This window comes from Metarhizium brunneum, chromosome 7, assembly GCF_013426205.1.
Source record: "Metarhizium brunneum chromosome 7, complete sequence".
Taxonomy (NCBI): domain Eukaryota; kingdom Fungi; phylum Ascomycota; class Sordariomycetes; order Hypocreales; family Clavicipitaceae; genus Metarhizium; species Metarhizium brunneum.
In genome coordinates this window covers 1,244,092-1,261,238 of record NC_089428.1, presented here as the reverse complement: position 1 = coordinate 1,261,238, position 17,147 = coordinate 1,244,092, and the positions used below count along the sequence as shown (strand labels likewise).

Below are 17,147 nucleotides of genomic sequence, written 5' to 3'. Positions count from 1 at the left end.
GATCTCAGTTGAGAAGGTTCGTTTGGTCTTTTTTTTTCTTTTCCCCTTCTCAAGTTGGCCGCCCTTGAACGTGAGAGCATGACCTCTTCCTGCCACTTTTCCTCTCGCACTGCTCCTGCCTAGCCTGGTCGTTGTTTCGTCGTCATTTTTTTTTCCTTCTCCCATTACTGCTCACGGGCTACGACGGCTGGCGCTTCGACTGCGTCGAGCAACCGCACGGGTTTAAGCTGTTTGTTTCTGCTCGCACACGCTACGCCCTAACACCTGGTTAAATAGTGTTACTGACAAAGGAGCCCTTTTTCTCAGTCGCTGTTTGATTTTCCCCTTGGCCTCTCGCCCCCAACTCGACCTGCTTTCCCGAAGCCGAGCCTCCGGTGCTGCAATCTCCGCGTCCTCCCCTTGGGTTACCACTTGATTCTTTTCCTGTCGTTCCCCTACTGCGGCGCTGACGGCCTTGTACCGCGAGCACTGCCATCACCCCCGATCGGATCACAGCGATTTTCCGGTTTGGTTTACTGGGTCATCTTTTTTTTGTGCCTCCTCTGCCACCTTCCTCCATCAGTCGACTCCCGTCGAAGCAGAATTGTCTACCCTTCGCGGCCGACATCCCGACGCTCCGATCGAATTTTATTGCCTTTCGCTTGATCGTATTGCACGGTTGTGCCGTCGTCCGACCTCAGGTCAAAGGAGTCATTTCTCTCAGAAATAAAATTAAGAAAAAAAGCCGATAAAAAGAGGTCAATTTGGACCAAACCTTCGAATTCGTTGTTCAGGAGACGGACAATCGGCAACCCGCCATTTGCGACCGCATAGCCCTTTGAGAAAACAAGGAAATAGATTGCACAGTCTGCGGGAAGGCTGCCGCTTCCATCACTGTACAGAGTCCCCTGGAGTCGTGCTGACGACTTCTCTTCACACTTTTGCAGCAGATATTTTTGCTTCACCCCGGCTGGGGAGTGTGGGCACGGCACTTCGCCAGAGACAATACGAGATTTCTTTCTTCGTGTTGTGATCAGGCTTTCTTAAGTCGGTATTGGCATGATTTCTGCAGCCGAATTTAAGTCTAACGATATGGCGGCTTCTTCGACATTTTCTTACGCGCAAGCGGCTAAGGGACAGAGCGCGTCTCCATCTACCGCTTTACCGAATGTTGTATCGCAGCCTCAAGGTGCCGCGTCTCCCGTGACGCCCGATACTCCCGCCGAATCCTTGGACGCTTCACGCCCCACCGAATCCCGCATCGTTGTGGCAGTTGAGAAACAGGATGTTGACAGCAATATTGGTTCCGAGAGCGATCTGCGCTCCGAGACGACTAACGACAGACGCTCCGAATTGAGACGAGATGACGATTCCGGAAGACTAGACCGGCCTTGGAGGAGGACAGACAAGGGCACGAGATCCTCAAGCACAGCTACAGGGTCTGTTGACGAGCAGGAGTCAAGGAAACCTCGCAAGGGGAAGAAGTCCAAGGCATCATCAGACAAACAGTCCAATGATCAGGCACCAGCAGCCGATAAGGACAAGGAGACTGCACAGCAAGCTAGCAAGGCCGAGTTGTCCGAGGCACCCATTCCCTCAATCAACATTTGGCACCAGCGCAAGGAGCAACAATCCAAGGCCAAAGTGTCTCCTTCCGAGGGCATACCCAATGGTACTACCAGCCATGATGGTGAGGCAAAGAAGCCCGCCAAGGACTCTGTCTCTGCAAATTCAACAAAAGAAAACGCGCCCACCAACGGGGTCAAGTCAAATCGTAAGAATGGCGACTCTGCTCGTTCCGACCGAAACGGTAGCCGGGGCTCCCGGCTGGCCGAAAAGGATACCAAGACTGAGCTACCTCCGCCAGTGGAAGATGCGGCTTCCTGGCCTACACCTGAAATCGCCATCAAGGAGGAGCAGAAGAAGCCTGCTGCTACAAAGTCTGCCCCGGCTCAAGAAAAAGAGCCCCAAGATGATGCATCTCACAACAAGCGAACCAAGGAGAAGTGGGTTACCTATGACTATGTACCGTCAGTCAACTTCGAGACCCAGCTGCCGCAGATGCGCAACTCCAAGCCTCGCGGTGGTGCCCGCAGCGCCAACAGTGGCCGAACTGCTCCCAACGGTGCTCAGTCTGGCGACAAGACTTCCGCTTATGCTGCTCCTAGCAAGCCTGTCGAGTCTAAGGACCGGGCTAAGGATAATACTGCTGGTGCCAACAAAAATGCATCGCTTCCTCCGGCCTCTAAACGGGTTTCGGTGGACGTCAACACTACTGCGAAGGAGCAAAAGAAAACGACTGCCCAGTCGGGTAACGACAAGGCAAAAGATGTCGCAACTGCACAATCGGTAAGACTTGCTTTGTTTAATCCCGGACATAGTCTCACACCACGTCCGAGACCGCCACGCCAGAAGAATAACCACACTGACCTTTGACCAGCAGAACACTAATGCTCGCTCCGAGGGCAGAGCTGAACGAGGACGTGGCGGCTATCGCGGCCGAGGCGCTCATCACGCTGTCAATACTCACTCGCAACACCAGCACAGCGCCGCCGGTAACTTTTCCAACAACGGATCAGTGCCCGGAAGACCTCAGGGTCCTTACAGCCCTCCACCACGACAGGGCCCTCATGGCCAGGGTTACATGGCCCCTCCCCAGCGAGGTGGAAGAGGCCGCAATGGCGCTGGTAACAACTTCCACCGCATGTCTCTTCCCAACGGTACTACCCGCATTCCCCCCATTCAGACCCAGTTTGGCTCTTATGAGTACCCCATGGCTCCTTTGTCGGCCATGTCATTTCAACAAGCCGCCGTGTGGGACGCCGCCTTCATGGCTGTACTTAGGAGTCAGATCGAGTACTACTTTTCCATTGAAAACCTGTGCAAAGACATGTATCTGCGACAGCGCATGGACTCACAAGGCTTTGTCAATCTTCATTTCATTGCCGCCTTCAAGCGTATTCGGGAACTTACCCCGGATGTGGCTGTGGTTCGAGCCGCATGCGAAATATCTTCGGAGCTCGACTTTATTGTTGGCGAAGATGATATCGAGCGCTTGCGCCGCCGTAACGGCTGGCAGAGCTTCATCTTGCCGGTGGAAGACCGAGATGAGTTCGCTCGCAACCCCGGCCCGGTACAGGTAACCTTCAAGAACCGTCCTTACAACTATGTCCCCCAATATAACAGTGCTATGCCTGTGCCTTATGGAATAGCTCCCACGATGGGTTTCGCCCCGCAAGGTGATGCTACATTCCAGCAATTCGCAGAAAGCGTACCTTCCGGCCAGGCCGTAAATGGACTGGTAAATGGAAACTGCCACGCCCATGCCAGCAGCACCCAGCTATCCGCTGATGTCCCGGACTTTTCTCCTTCCGGTTTAGCAGGGCGAGCCTCTGATGCTCTGAACCATGCCTCTGAAGCAACCAACGGGCTGACCAATGGAATCCACGCCGAGTAATGCAATCAAGTCGAAAGACGAGTTGAAGAGGTGGGGTTCTGGGAAACGGGCCAAGGGCTATATGAAGCGGGTGTGCAGCGGAGTTGCACCCCGAAAACAGGCCCAAATTGTTGTTTTTGACAAGTCCGTGCGAGAGGCTTAACGGGATCTCATTGAGAGAGTCTCCCCAGCACAAGCTGAGTGACCGATGGCAGACCGGATTCATCAACACACTTCTAGTATATATTTCGGTACCAGTGTTGGTTTTTGTCTTCCGGCCTTGAGCATCCATCGGATCTGAGACTTTTCTTTTCCTTATTTGTTTGTTTTTGGTTTGTTGATACATGGAGGGTTTATCTGACTCACGGCATCCCCAGCTAGGGTTGGCAGTACTAGGCGTCTCGGCGCGCCTTGGTATAATGGAAGCTAGAGCCCAGCATGAACAAAGAGCCGACATGAGTCCGGCGACTCTGTCATTTCGGTGGTTTCTGGGAGGGTATGGCGTCGATTCGGCGCAAGTGTCGAGCTTTCAAATCTCCGTTCCTTTCTCTTCTTCTTTACGGCTTTTTGCATGGGAACATAGGCGATAGGAAGACTACGTGGCCACTTTTTGCTTTCGGCGGCCCACATTGATCGAGAGTCGCATGAGACTCTTTCAGTTTTCAATTTTATTTACGAGGACTTGGTCCGGAACTACGAGCACCTTGGGTTATGGGGGTTGATCGAGAGATCCTCCTTTATCAAATGAAATCAAGTCGACTTCTTACGCCGATGAGGATTTTGGTTTGGGATTTCATTTTTGGCTGGGGACCACAGATGTCTGATAATACTTTACGTCGGTTGGTTTCAGTAGAGATGCATTACAGTTCTATCTTCAAAGTATCGCGCCCGCACATTGTTCCTTGATTCAAGCTACCGTCCAGCACCTGGGCTAGAGGGCAGGATTCACAGGGTCCATCTAGGATGGGGTCTGGGGCGTGAGAAGAGAGGCTTTTTTGTCTCAGTCAGACCAGATTTTCACAGGGCCAGTGGGCGTTTCCGCGGACAGGAAAAAACGCATTACAAAAGTGTATACAGAAAAGAGCAAGTGGAATAGCACAAAACACCATAAGGGGGCATACAAAAAGGCACATGGAATTCATTTTCTTCTCATGTTTGCGCGCACGAAAGTGGACGAATTCTTTCACAACAAAATCAAATCCATTGCTTGTTTATTCGATGCATATTTATTTTTTACTGGCCTACATTCCGCTCTTGTTGTGTTTGTCACGAAGAGTGGATTGGAAGAAACCAGGGTTGTTTTGGGGAGAAGGGCCTCCTTGGTTGCATCTCTTGAGTTTCTTGGAGACGAGAGAGAAAGAGAGGTTGACCTCTATACAGCCTTTTTCCCCTGAGAGCAACTTTTTCTGCTCTTCTTTTCAATCCTTTTTCTTTTCAAGTTTTTCAAATCGGCATCTTTTTTTTTTTCTTGCACAAAACACATTTGATGCTGGACAGCGTGGGTATGATGTTGCTGCGGCACTAGTTGTATTGTATGATAGGATCAAGATAATGGAAAACCGAGCATTGAGTTTTGTACACAGCAGTAGTATGGCGAGATTAAAGGCGTGTACAATTTCATTGGTATATATATATATATATCTGCTATTGATGTGCGCGTGTTTCCCATATTATTATGTGGTCATGCTTGCGACCACTTTCAGGTACGACGAAGAATTAAATAGCCACAGCCAACCCAGCGAGAGCGATGACACCGGCGACGAGATTGCTTCCAAAGGCGGTAGGGGCGGCAGCCGGATTTGATGTGGTGCTAGGTGTGCCGGTGCTGGAACCGCTCCTCGTACCGGACTGCGAGGCACTTCCAGGAGCAGAGGATCCTGGGGCAGAAGATCCCGGGGCAGAAGATCCTGGAGCAGAAGATCCCGGGGCAGAGGAGGATCCCGGGGCGGAGGATCCTGGAGTGGTGACCTGTACTGAGGAAGTGATGGTTTGGGTGACGCCGCTATTCAATCAGTACAAAGACGATGCTGGCGTGCCGGGGAGGAAACATACCTAGTCGTTGGATCGGGCGTGATATGGCCCATGGTAGTAGGGGCGACCGTTCCGGAGGACTGGGAGGCTCCCGAGGAGTCTGGCCCCGAGGCCGAGCTCATAGAGACGGGGAGGATGGTGAAGACGGCGGTGGGAGTGGACTCATTGGGCGTTGGCTGGGACGGGACGGAAAAGAGGCGGGTGCTGTGTGGCCTGTCAGTAGCTCGACTCTACGGCGGGCGATGGGCGGAAGAAGCCCAATGACCCTGGACGGATGTTTGAATCCATCCCAGACAGTGATGGTGTTTTCGACGCCTCGGTGTGTTTTGTGTTTTGGGGGTGCTTAGGAGGGAAACATACTCTTGCCGACGGACGCCGTGTGCGCAGCCTAGGCCAGCGAGCAAAGTGACTGCTGCGACGGAGTACTTCATGTCGACTTGGATTCTTTCTTTTCAAATAGGTGTTGTACGTTGAATATCGGCTGTCTTTGGGGAGAAGGGAAAATTTGGCAGGAAAGGCCAGTCGAGGAAGCCGGGTTCCAGCGTCGCAGCAGTCTTATATAACCGCCTGTTCGGTGTGGGCGGCGAACATCGAGGTGACACGGGAGTCGTGTACCATTTAGGCAGCCGGGTTGTCAGACCCGAAACAAACAAACCACACGGGATGATCGAGGGCCCTGCGACGGGGACAAAGAAGAGATGGACAGAAAAGGCACCGATTGGCACTGCTTGATACGAGCTGCCCTCACGCATGGATGGCAGCCCCGGGCAGAGGGCCGGATTACGCACGCCGCATGTCGTGAGTCGCCCAGAAAAGAAGCTGGCTATTTCAGGGATTTGCGGGGGGGGCAGCAAATGAAATGGGATAGAGGTTGCTGGGTGCTCGTGTTTTGGAGGGGAGGCTTCATCTGCGACCTGCCCGGATGGGCTATGATGAGCGTGGGCTTGGGGCTTTTTGCATTGAGGAGAGACAGCGGTTGTGTGCTCTTGGCGTTTTGGGGGGCAGCAGTTCACCGAGTTGATGGGGTGCCATGGACTAGTTTTTTTGTATATGGAGTATATCATGTTGGATGGGTTTACGAGGTTGGTTCGTTAGGGTGCGAGGAGAGGTTGCTGCCTCTACTTGGGACGGCGTGGCTTGGCAGCAACGGGTTGTAGCTGTGAACTCAGGAAACATGCGTCCAGTCCGCCAGACGTGCTCCGCATCCTAGGGAGTGATTATTCAGCGATTTTCGTGCTGACACCAGGGCTCGTCAGACGGTGACATCACATTTGCGACCTCGTCAACTTGTGTGGCCAGCAGGCGGTGGTGGGCGGGGCGGCAGTTGGAGTCACGATGCCATGCATCAACTTGCATTTTTGGAGGCAGTGCTTGTGGCTGGGGCCGCGAAGGGCCGCGAAGAATGAATTACCGGACATATGCATGACCTGCCAACTGCTGTCTGAATTGTCCATATGTCCAGATGTCCCACAAGCAATGGCTGCCATGCCTTGCACGCCCCATGCAGAGATTGATTCTCAAATCCGTACTTTACTCATCTACTCCATACTTGGGCTTTGATTGATGTGAATGCATTCACTTGGGCTCAGGCCCGCCGCTCAGGGCAAGGATCAGGCAGCTCTCGAAAGTCCACTTGTTGGTGTTGGCGCGCTTTTCTCATGTCCAGTTCATCCTCTCATTTGCCCAGCCACCCGACCCTTGCTTGACTTGACGCAGACACTTTGGAGCCCCATTGGAATGGCCTCCACCTTTTTCCTTTGTTCCAAGCTTCTCCCGCCTTGCCATCAGGAAAGGCGAAGCTACTAGACCACATGTGCATGCTGTGACGGCGGCGGGCGGCCCCCAGGCACCCATGTGTAGGCTGTGTGCCCCTCTTCTCTGGTGGTCACAGATGTCCAGATGTCGCCTCCCACCACCTTCTTCAACTAGGGAACTGGTCCAAACTCCGTTGACACCGGACCGGCACTCCCACAACTACACCTGCGTCTTGTTTACGAGGCCGATTCGTTTTTGTTTCTGGGCAAGCGCATTCGTTTCCCTTAACCTCGTGTCGAGTCGCAAAGTGGCACTGAACAGCCAAGCAGGCGGCACTACATGACCCCTCAGCCCGCCGCCTTTGCCAAAAATTCACCCCGCCGCTGGAAATGGCCAGCTACGACGCCTACGAGCGGGATAATCCCCGCCGCGGATACGTACGAGAGGACCGACGCGACGACAGAGATGCACGCTTCGTCGACTCTCGTGATTATGCAAGGCCCGTGCCGTCGAGAGAGCTAGTTCCTCGGGCCAGAGAGGACAGTGAATTGTCGGTGGAGGAAATCCGCCGAGACTTTCCCCCGCCCACTGGACGAGACATTCGCAGAGCCCGCTCTGCAGACCATGACCGTCACTATTACTACGAAGATGACTACGACTATCGCCACGACCCTCGTCATGACAGATCTCGCGAGCATGACCGCCACTCGCGCCACGGGGGCTTCCACTACGAGGAGGAGGAACGCAGGTCCAAGCACAAGAGCATGTCCAAGCAGGACAAGATCATTGCTGCCGTCGCCGGTGCTGCCCTGCTTGCCGGCGGCAAGGAAATCTACGACCGCTACGAAGCGAAGCAGGAGGGACTTGAAGTGCACCGCAACCCCCTCTCATCCGTCGCCCTCGCCGGGTTTGGGGCCCTGGCTGGTTATCAGGGTGCCGAGTTCTACAGCAAGCAGCAGGCCAAGAAGGACCAAAAGACCAACTACATCCTCCACCGCGGCCGTGACGGGCAAATCAGCGAGTACTACTCTGAAGATGACGACGACAGGCACAAAAAGGGTCACAAGAACTTTCTCGAGAGTGCACTCGCCGCCACGGGCCTCGGGGCTGCTGTCAAGACCCTAACCGGCGGAGGCAAGGACGATGATAAACACTCTGACAATCGAAGCCGTGGTGGTAGCCCGTCGCGGTCCCGCGCCGGCTCGCCCCGCTCCCGTTCCAGCGGCGCTGGAGCCAACAAGATGCAAAAGGCTGCCATGGCGTCCCTACTGGCCGGCGCCACCGAAGCTTTCCGTGTGGCAAAGGAGCCCGGCGGCTGGAAAGGCGAGAAGACGAAGCGTATTCTCACCGCTGCTGCTGGCGCCGCTACTGTCGACGCTGCCCAGGGAGAAAAGCATGGCAAATTGGGTCTCGCCGAGTCGGTCATCGGCGGCCTGGTCGGCAACCGTCTCATCAATGGTTCCAAGAAGGACATTGAGGAAGACAAAGCGACGGGGCGAAGCCGATCCCGATCTCGGGCTCGCTCACAGAGCGGAGGCGGAGGCGGCGGCGGCGGTACCGGTCTTGCCGCCTTGGCTACTGCCGGCTTGGGTGCCCTGGGTGCAAAGGCAGCAATAGATCACCGATCCCGATCGCGAAGCCGTGCTGGTAGCCGGGACCGAAGCTACGATTCTAGGGATGGGTCACCCGACAGGAGGCACCGCAGTCGCAGTCGCAGTCGCAGCGTAGTCGACAAAGCTCGCAACAGCTTGGCCAAGCTGGGAATTGGTGGTGGAACTGTGGCTACCGCTGATGACCATCGACGCCGCGACCAAGACGACTTTGATGACCGAGCATCTTCACGACGGTCTCGAAGATACTCCGATGAATATAGCGACGACGGCCGATATGGAGGTGGCCGCGGCCGTGGAGGGGACGACTACGACTATGAGCGATCGCACCGCGGCGGCGGCCGGCGAGATTCGTCCCGTAGGCGAGGTGGGAGCCGGTACGGATCCGAGTCTGACCTGGGTGACTCGGATGAGGACGAGAGGAGGGCCAGAAAGATGAGAGGTAAGCAGGTCATTACTACTGGTCTTGCGACTGTTGCAACGATCCACGCAGCACATGAGGTTTATCAAAGCATGGAGAAGAGGAATGCACGTCAAAAGGCTGTCAAGGAAGGCCGTCTCAGCGCTGCCGAAGCCAAAAAGCTCAAGACCAAAGCCATCATGAAGGACGCAGCGTCTGTTGGCATTGCCGCCATGGGAATCAAAGGCGCCATCGAAGAGATGAAGGAGGCCAAGGAGATGACGCATGAGTGCAAAGTCTTCAAACAGGAAAAGGCCCTCCGTCACCAGAGAAGAGAAGAGCGGCGCAAAAGAACAGCCACGCAGCCGGGGGACAGACCCCGGCGAGCCGAGAGCTGGGCACCGTCTCGTTATCGTGACGAGGACGACCTTTACAGAGATGACTATGGACCACGGTATTACGACGATAATCCGTATGGCTCAAGCAGACTCCCTGCGCCCCCCATGGGTTCTGGTCGATGAGAGACATGTGCTCATCCGCTCTACGCTTTTTCTTACTGCAGAGTATACTAAACATGGCTGGTCAACAAAGTGGGGGGTTATGGCCAAGTGGTGTGCTCTTCAACATGACTGAATGACATTTTATGAGAAGACGTCCGTCCCCTTATCGATGGCTTCAGCAATCTTAACGACATGTGCACGGATTTCTTGTCGTGCTGAATTATTTTATGACTTGAGCTTGGCGTTTCCTTCCTTTTCTCCTCATTGCGACACTCCAGAAAACGGCAGCGCATGATAATGAATGGATGCAATAACAAGAAAAATAATGGTTTCTCATGTGCTGCGTGGTGCGGGTAACTGCATATTGAGCGAGGGTTTTGCGGCGGTTCCTTTGACAGAGCTGTCGACATGACGGATCGCTCGGCATGCAGCCCTCTTTTTTTTTGCCTGCGATGGTTACACTCGCTCGAATTATCATCTTCTTACCATTTGTCCACTAGCACGTTGTTTATCTTTTGTCCTGCATTGAACGAATAGCTAATGACCAATTTCTTGTGACAGATCGCCGTTACTAGTGCCTCACCTTTTTAACCCAACACGGACGAGAGATACTGGTTGCTGGGATGACGAAGAGAGGCAAGGAGCCGAGGCACGCATCTTGCGCGGCAGGCAATACTGCATGTCGGGCGAGAGAGTTTTGGTGCCGGGATTCCACAGCCCGTGTCAGCAAATGGACGCACGAATGGAGGTGCAAAGTGATTGCGTGAGGGGTGGAGGCAGACGTCATCGATCGCAAAGGTTGAAGGGGTTGTTCCCTGATTTTAGCGGTGGGAGCCCGAAGGTCGCGCCGCATGTCGCTGCATGACGCTCGGGAAAGTCGGCTTTTTTTGCGACTAGGTAGGGGTTGATTTGAAGCAAGGTACTACACGGAGAAGACGAAAAAAAAATGACTGTGTGTGAGCAAGAGAGGTAGAATGGGGTGGGAAATAGCTGGGCATTTGGGGGCTGTCTCGTGTTTTGCGTATTGACTTTCTTTGCGGGTGGGCTGACGGGCTTGCTTGCATTGCTGCCTGCCTGCCTGCCTGCTTTTCAGGTCGATTTCAATGTTTTGCTTTTGTGTACTCTGATTGAACTGGTAGATGGGCGGATAACACGTATGAATGAATGATGAAATGACGCAACCTTTCACGCCGCATAGGAGTGTACTTGTCTGGTGAGGTATTGTGTCTTTGGAGCTTGTGTCGTGTCCCACTAACTAAAGTCGGTACTTGGTCAGTCGCGCACCGCCGAAACACCCTATACCCTCACTTCCTAGGATAAGGCGAATAATGGCTTGCTTACACCTATAATTGTGTCGGCTTTTTTTTTTATAAGAAAATTGCAAAAGTTTAAGTACCTTTAGCATTTTTTAATACTTGTCTGGGGGTTTCCTTGCCTGTGCCATGTTTCTCGTGTAGGATACTTACCGGCCATCAGGTGGCTCGCAAGTTATGCGCACTCACTCACCTATCAGACGAACCTGTCCATGAAATTACCAACCTCCATCAAGACGACTCAGCTCCATCGCATGTGCCCGCTATACCATCCTGACACGGATGCTGGCCCGAACAGCCCAGGAAGCGGTGCTCGCGCGTATCGAGGAGCAGCTTAAAAAAAAAAAGAATAAACTTGCAGGATGCCCAGCAGGGGGGGGGGGGGAGGCAAAAGAGAACCAAAAAATTGACCGAGACAGGGGTCGAACCTGCGACCTTCTGATTACAGAGAATCAACTGTTGTTAATCGTAGTCAGACGCTCTGCCATTGAGCCACACGGCCATTGATACGAGTGGATCATGTTGAAACGACAAGGGTTAGGTTAATTTTATTGCTTCCCATGAGAACCTTTTGTGAGTATGGGCCTCGATACGACAGATGGGTGGGTGGTTCTTGGTAGGCTGGGAATAAAACTTCAAGGAACTTTCCCATTATGAGATGCGACATGGTTATTAGCTGTTTAATCTGTCCGTGTCCGTACACGATGGCGCGCCGCCGGGACCAGCGGCATTTTGTTTCTACTTATACTTGACAACACAACCTTCACGCCAAATTTACGAGCACGCGACCAGCAGCCGTTTCAAGAATATGATGATACACAGGCTATTTATTCCCTTAGACGCCCGACAAGTCACCCCCCGTCTGCTTCCACTTCTGCGCCATGGCCATGATGTTGGACAGATTCTTGGCCTGCTGGTCATCCGCAGGGAACACGTAATCAAAGTACTCCTCGTAGGTATCGTCCTCCAACAGCCTCCTCTTCTTGGTCCTCCGCGGCATCTGCCTCTGCACCTTGTCCACGTCCTCGTCGGACCCGTGCTCCCGCTCAAACGACAGCCACGCATTGAGCAGCGACACGCGCTCCTCCTTGAGGTCCTTGTCGCGCATGCTCTTGTGCGCGCGCTCAAAGACGTTGCGCGCGCGGGCCTTGGCCTCCTCGCTGAGCGGCTGCTCCTCGGCGCCCTCCTCGTCCTCGGGGATGTTGATCTCGAAGTGGGCGTAGCTGATCCAGACCTTGACGTGATCCGTCTTTTCCAGCAGCCGTTCGTAGAGCTCGCGCGTCCGCTCGTACTCGCCTTCCTCCTCTTCAAAATCAATGTATGCCTTCCAGAGAAGCTCGGGCATGTCGAGCTGCTGCTGGCCAACGGCGAGCTCGAAGATAGCCCGTGTGCGGTCCAGGTCGTCTAGGCCGCGCTCCAGCTCGGCGAATTTGATCCACGTCTGGCAGTTGGCCGGATTGAACTCAATGTGCTTCTCGTACAGTGTGCGGCAGCGGACAAACTCGAATAGCTTGCGCTCGATATCGATGTAGCCATTGAAGATTTTGTCCTTGGGGCACATGCCGATGGCGCGGCCGAGCAGCTTTCGCGCGGCCGTGAGTTGGCCCTGGCGCACCTCGAACTGCGCTGCCAGAAGCCACACCTTGGCAAATGTAAACTTTTTGTGAGGTATCAGGCTTAGGCATGTGCTGTATATCTGGCGCGCTCGCTCCATGTCTTGGCCTTCGAGCTCCTCCCAAACGGCGTAGAATATCCAGAGGTATATGTATCGTCGCCAGTGCCGCTTCTCCTGCGTTGGGGGTACTTGGGCCACTGCCCTTTCGTAGACGTCGCGGATTCGATCAGCATCTCGGGACGATTCTTCCAACCCGGCATAGTCGAACCATGCGTCGTAATTTTTGGAGTTCTCCTTGACTTGCTCCTCGTAGTAGACTCTTCGCTTTGATAGCACCACGTCTTCGACGCCGTCCTTGTCGCCGAATTGCTTCTCAAACGTGGTATATGCTTTGTGCAGTAGCTTCGATTTTGACCGCGACAGCCTGTCCAGGGCGTATTTGTAAATGGCACGGGCACGCTCGTACTCCTTCAGCTTTGATTCGAATCGCGCGTATGCGATAAACAGTCTCTCGTCTACAAAGTCGTCGCCCAATGTCTCGACGGCATTTCCGAAAACCTCTCGAACTAGCTCGCTCGTCCCATACTCTTCCTCAAACTTGGCCCACTTGATCCAATTGCGCGGTTCTGGGTGAACCGTGGTAAAGTTCTCAAAGATGGCACGCGCTCGCTCAAACTCACCGTACCGCTTCTCCAGCTTGATGTAGGCACTCCAAGCCGCTTCGTCGGGCTGCCATTGCATCCATCGGTCAAATACTTGTCTGGTGCCGGGAATGTTGCCCAGCATCTCCTCCATGTACACGTACTTGTACCACAGCTTGTCGACTCGGGGCAAAATCGTGACAGCACGGTCCAGCAGGTTTCGTGCATGGTTGATATTTCTCGACTTCATCTCCGCCTCGATATATCTGATCCAAAGTACGACATTGTGAGGGAGGACATCGAGGGCTCGCTCGAAGACGGACCTCGCGCGGGCAAACTCCTTTTGTTCCAGCTCCCACTGCGCATACTGCGTCCAGTTCTTCAGGTTGATGCGGTTCCGGCGCACATAGTCTTCGAAATCTTTGCGCTTTCTCCCTTGATACTCGTGCAGCTCCTCCAAGTCGGAAAACTTCTGTGTCGGGGCTTGAATGCCGACTTCTTGGCGATCGACGGCTTCGCGGAGGAGCTGTTCTGCGCTGATCTGAACTGGCGCGGCGGCCTTGTTCTTGACCCTTGGGGGACCCCTTGAGGACTCCATCGTGAATTGAAACGACCGCCTCCCGGTGCAAATTCAGCGATGAGAGTTGTATGCGAGCCGGTCACCCGCGGGTTTGGGTGCGTGGTTGTCGTGTCGTGTCGTGCTGTGTTGTGTAGCGTCGTGCTACGACGTGCTTGTCTATGAGGTGAGGCTAAATCCTGGTTGCGCTTATCAGCGATAAGGTTTTGCTTGTTTGGCCGACGCACGGGCCACATACTGCTTTCAATGTTCCGCGACATCATTTCGCAGTCGAAACCTGAACAAAAAACAAGCATCTGGACTTATTTTGCACCTTTCTTGCCAGACGAACCCCTTCATTCCGCCACATCCGCGCTGCCACAATCGCTGCAATGTCTACCGTTGCTGACGAGCTTTTGAACGATTTTGGAAGTTCGGGGGACGAAGCGGAGGAGAATGACAATGATGGCCTGGTGAACGACGAGCCCCAGGAAAATGGCGACCACGATGTCATGGATGTCGATGGTGACCAAGAAGGATCAGACGATGAGGAAGGAAACGACATGAAGGAAATGGGGGATGCAGAGGCAACCAAGGCGAAAGTAGAGAAGATGCAGCTCGGCGCAGTCAAAGATGTGCGCAGCGTTGCCAGCTTGATGCAAACGCTGGAGCCAGTCCTCGAAGTTAGTATTTCCCCCCCCAATCTAAGACGACGTCGATTGCATTCTTTTGAAAGACGGCTCGTTTACATCCAGTTTCTTGAGACACAGCCCTGACATTTTGGACCGAGCGCTGCAGAAAATCGAGCAATACCGATCACAAACATCCACGCAGACTACCAATGCCGGCAACATCGAGGACCACCCAGAGTATCATCTGTTGACGCAATCAAATAGCCTATCAACCATGATTGATGGCGAAGTGGTGCTTGTGCACAAGTTCATCCGCGATCACTATTCGACGCGGTTTCCCGAACTCGAGCGACTGGTAACGACGCCGCTAGAATATGCCAAGGTTGTGTCAATCATTGGCAATGGGCCGATGAGCTCGGAGAGTATCAAGGCACTGCAGACCTCTACAGACAACCCAATGAAGATGGGACTCAAGGCAGTTCTTGACGGACCGTCGCTCATGGTTGTCACAGTCGAAGCCACGACGTCCAAGGGCCACGAGCTCAATCCCGAGGAACTGAACCGAGTGCGCCAGGCGTGCGCTATGATGGTGTCTCTGCACAAGGCCAAGCAAACCTTGACCGAGTACGTTCAGTCTCGCATGAATATCTTTGCGCCAAACTTGACAGCCCTGATCGGATCTCTTACTGCCGCGCAGCTTCTGAATGCAGCCGGCGGTTTGACAGGCCTCTCCAAAACCCCGGCCTGTAATATACCCTCGTGGGGATCCAAGAAGCGCCAAGCAGGCCTGGCCACCAACATTGGAGTTCGCCAGCAGGGATATCTCTACAACTCGGATATGATTCGCGGCATCCCCAACGATCTGAGGAAGCAAGCAATGAGAATTGTGGCAGCGAAGCTCGTCTTAGCTGCACGGGTTGATAGAATACATTCGACACCAGATGGTTCAACTGGGGACCAGCTAAAGTCGCAATGTTTAGAACGCCTCGAGAAACTTACCGAGCCACCGGCAAAAAAGGGGCAGCGAGCGCTCCCCGTTCCCGGCGACAAACCATCTCGGAAACGGGGAGGTCGACGAGCGAGGAAAGCCAAGGAGGCCGTTGCCATGACGGATTTGCGCAAGGCACAGAACAGAATGGCATTTGGAAAGGAAGAACAGGAGGTTGGCTACGGCACGGGCTCAGGCACGGTTGGCATGGGCATGATTGGACAGCAGAACGACGGCAGGATCCGAAATGTGCAAATCGACCAGCGGACCAGAGCGAAACTCAGTGCGAAGAACAAGGGATGGGGCGTTGCCAGCACTGTCGGCGGCGCTGCCTCATCTATCGGTGGCTTTGGCCAAACGCCAGGCAGTATTGATCTGCGTGCGAAGGGCCTTCGAGCATCTGGTGTTGGAAGCACAATTGGTTCTGCGACTGGCACTGCTTCATCTTTGGCGTTTACGCCAGTCCAGGGATTGGAATTAGTTGATCCAAAGGTCCAAGCTGAGCTCAGCAAGAAGCGCAAGGCGGAGGAAGATAGGTGGTTCAAGGGCGGCACATTCACACAGGTTGGGGGAGCGTCATCAACCAACGGTGGCTTCAAGGTGCCTGACCTGCCGGCTGCTAAGAGGGTTGACACTGGAGCTACAAAGATGGGACCTCCTCCGCCGCGGAAATAGGATGAATAGGGCAGCAGCATGTAAGACGGCGAATTGGCGTTGTACTTTAATCTTTTCCCCTTATCGGACGGTACTGGATCTATGCGATGGTTTAACAGCGCGTCGGTGGGCTGCTCGTACTGCAGGCTGTAAGAATAGTCAATAATGAAAGCGCATGGCAGACAAAAAGGAGGCTGACCTGACAGGGATACAAGTTTATTGCGCTCTGTCATTAGACGCTGGGGTCTTTGAGTTGATACATCTTGCGAGAGACTGCATGATCTCGTATGAATTAAGTGTGAACGGTTAGACAGGAATAAATGACTATTTACCAGTGATACATACGTACGGTGGGAGGCAAGACGTCGACCAGCACAGTATTTACCTGGCTACCGTGAGCTATACTACGAAATGCTCTAGTATATTAATACATCAAAGAGTCTGCCATGGACTGTATCCCGCACTATTTACTATAGGATGCCGCGAACAACACCGCGGTATAAGCCACCACATCTCTCTGGGGACTGTACGTTCCCAGTATCCTCCGTCCGACGAGAGTCGATGCAAGTAGCTGCGCCCCAGGGGGTGGTCTGGTATGCCGCTGATAAACGTCCGTGCAAGTCGGCCACCAGACGTACGCTGGAATCCCAAACCCAGAGTCAGTAAGTAGCACAGGGGCGGTGGCTGCAAATACCGAATCTCACAAAACAACAACCCCATCATGCTGACGCCGTGATTGTATATGCATTGTACGTATAGTAACCCGGCTCAACTGGCACGGTGAAACCCAGTCAAGCACGTAGTCAGTCTCAAGGTTCGTAGAGCCCAGCGCGGAAGCAAGGGGAGAAAACCTCACGAGCCACGAGCATCACCATCACACCTACAAACAAGCAGGCTAATAGGCTTGGAGGAAAAAATACAGCCAAGCGTACCTGCGTCTTTTTAGCCGCCCTTTATTATTATTTTTAATAAACTTCCCTTTTTCATGTTGAACGTTATTTTTTCCGTCGTCGGCTATGCCCTTGCCATTTCAATCG

The 17,147-nt window shown here is 53.7% G+C and overlaps 5 protein-coding genes and 1 non-coding gene across 6 annotated transcripts; 3 read left to right on the top strand and 3 right to left on the bottom strand.

Moving 5' to 3' along the window:
- Positions 1-1,071: 1,071 nt before the first annotated feature.
- On the top strand, positions 1,072-3,436 carry G6M90_00g109320 (uncharacterized protein; the record flags this gene model as incomplete). Its single annotated transcript, XM_066131775.1, has 2 exons — positions 1,072-2,328; positions 2,423-3,436. The coding sequence occupies 2 exons, from the start codon at positions 1,072-1,074 to the stop codon at positions 3,434-3,436; spliced, it is 2,271 nt and encodes a 756-aa protein (XP_065987961.1).
- Positions 3,437-5,131: 1,695 nt separating this feature from the next.
- On the bottom strand, positions 5,132-5,877 carry G6M90_00g109310 (uncharacterized protein; the record flags this gene model as incomplete). Its single annotated transcript, XM_014688437.1, has 3 exons — positions 5,132-5,417; positions 5,468-5,650; positions 5,807-5,877. 3 exons carry the CDS (start codon positions 5,875-5,877, stop codon positions 5,132-5,134), a joined length of 540 nt encoding a protein of 179 aa, XP_014543923.1.
- Positions 5,878-7,590: 1,713 nt separating this feature from the next.
- On the top strand, positions 7,591-9,732 carry G6M90_00g109300 (uncharacterized protein; the record flags this gene model as incomplete). The annotated part of the gene is made up of 1 exon (XM_014688438.1): positions 7,591-9,732. One exon carries the CDS (start codon positions 7,591-7,593, stop codon positions 9,730-9,732), a length of 2,142 nt encoding a protein of 713 aa, XP_014543924.1.
- Positions 9,733-11,431: 1,699 nt separating this feature from the next.
- On the bottom strand, positions 11,432-11,526 carry G6M90_tRNA00000114. The gene has a single exon. It is a non-coding gene; the product is annotated as a tRNA-Arg (tRNA).
- Positions 11,527-11,859: 333 nt separating this feature from the next.
- clf1 (Pre-mRNA-splicing factor clf1) lies at positions 11,860-13,878 on the bottom strand (the record flags this gene model as incomplete). The annotated part of the gene is made up of 1 exon (XM_014688439.1): positions 11,860-13,878. One exon carries the CDS (start codon positions 13,876-13,878, stop codon positions 11,860-11,862), a length of 2,019 nt encoding a protein of 672 aa, XP_014543925.1.
- A 350-nt stretch (positions 13,879-14,228) lies between these two features.
- Prpf31 (U4/U6 small nuclear ribonucleoprotein Prp31) lies at positions 14,229-16,131 on the top strand (the record flags this gene model as incomplete). The annotated part of the gene is made up of 2 exons (XM_014688440.1): positions 14,229-14,519; positions 14,635-16,131. The coding sequence occupies 2 exons, from the start codon at positions 14,229-14,231 to the stop codon at positions 16,129-16,131; spliced, it is 1,788 nt and encodes a 595-aa protein (XP_014543926.1).
- Between the last annotated feature and the right edge of the window lie 1,016 nt (positions 16,132-17,147).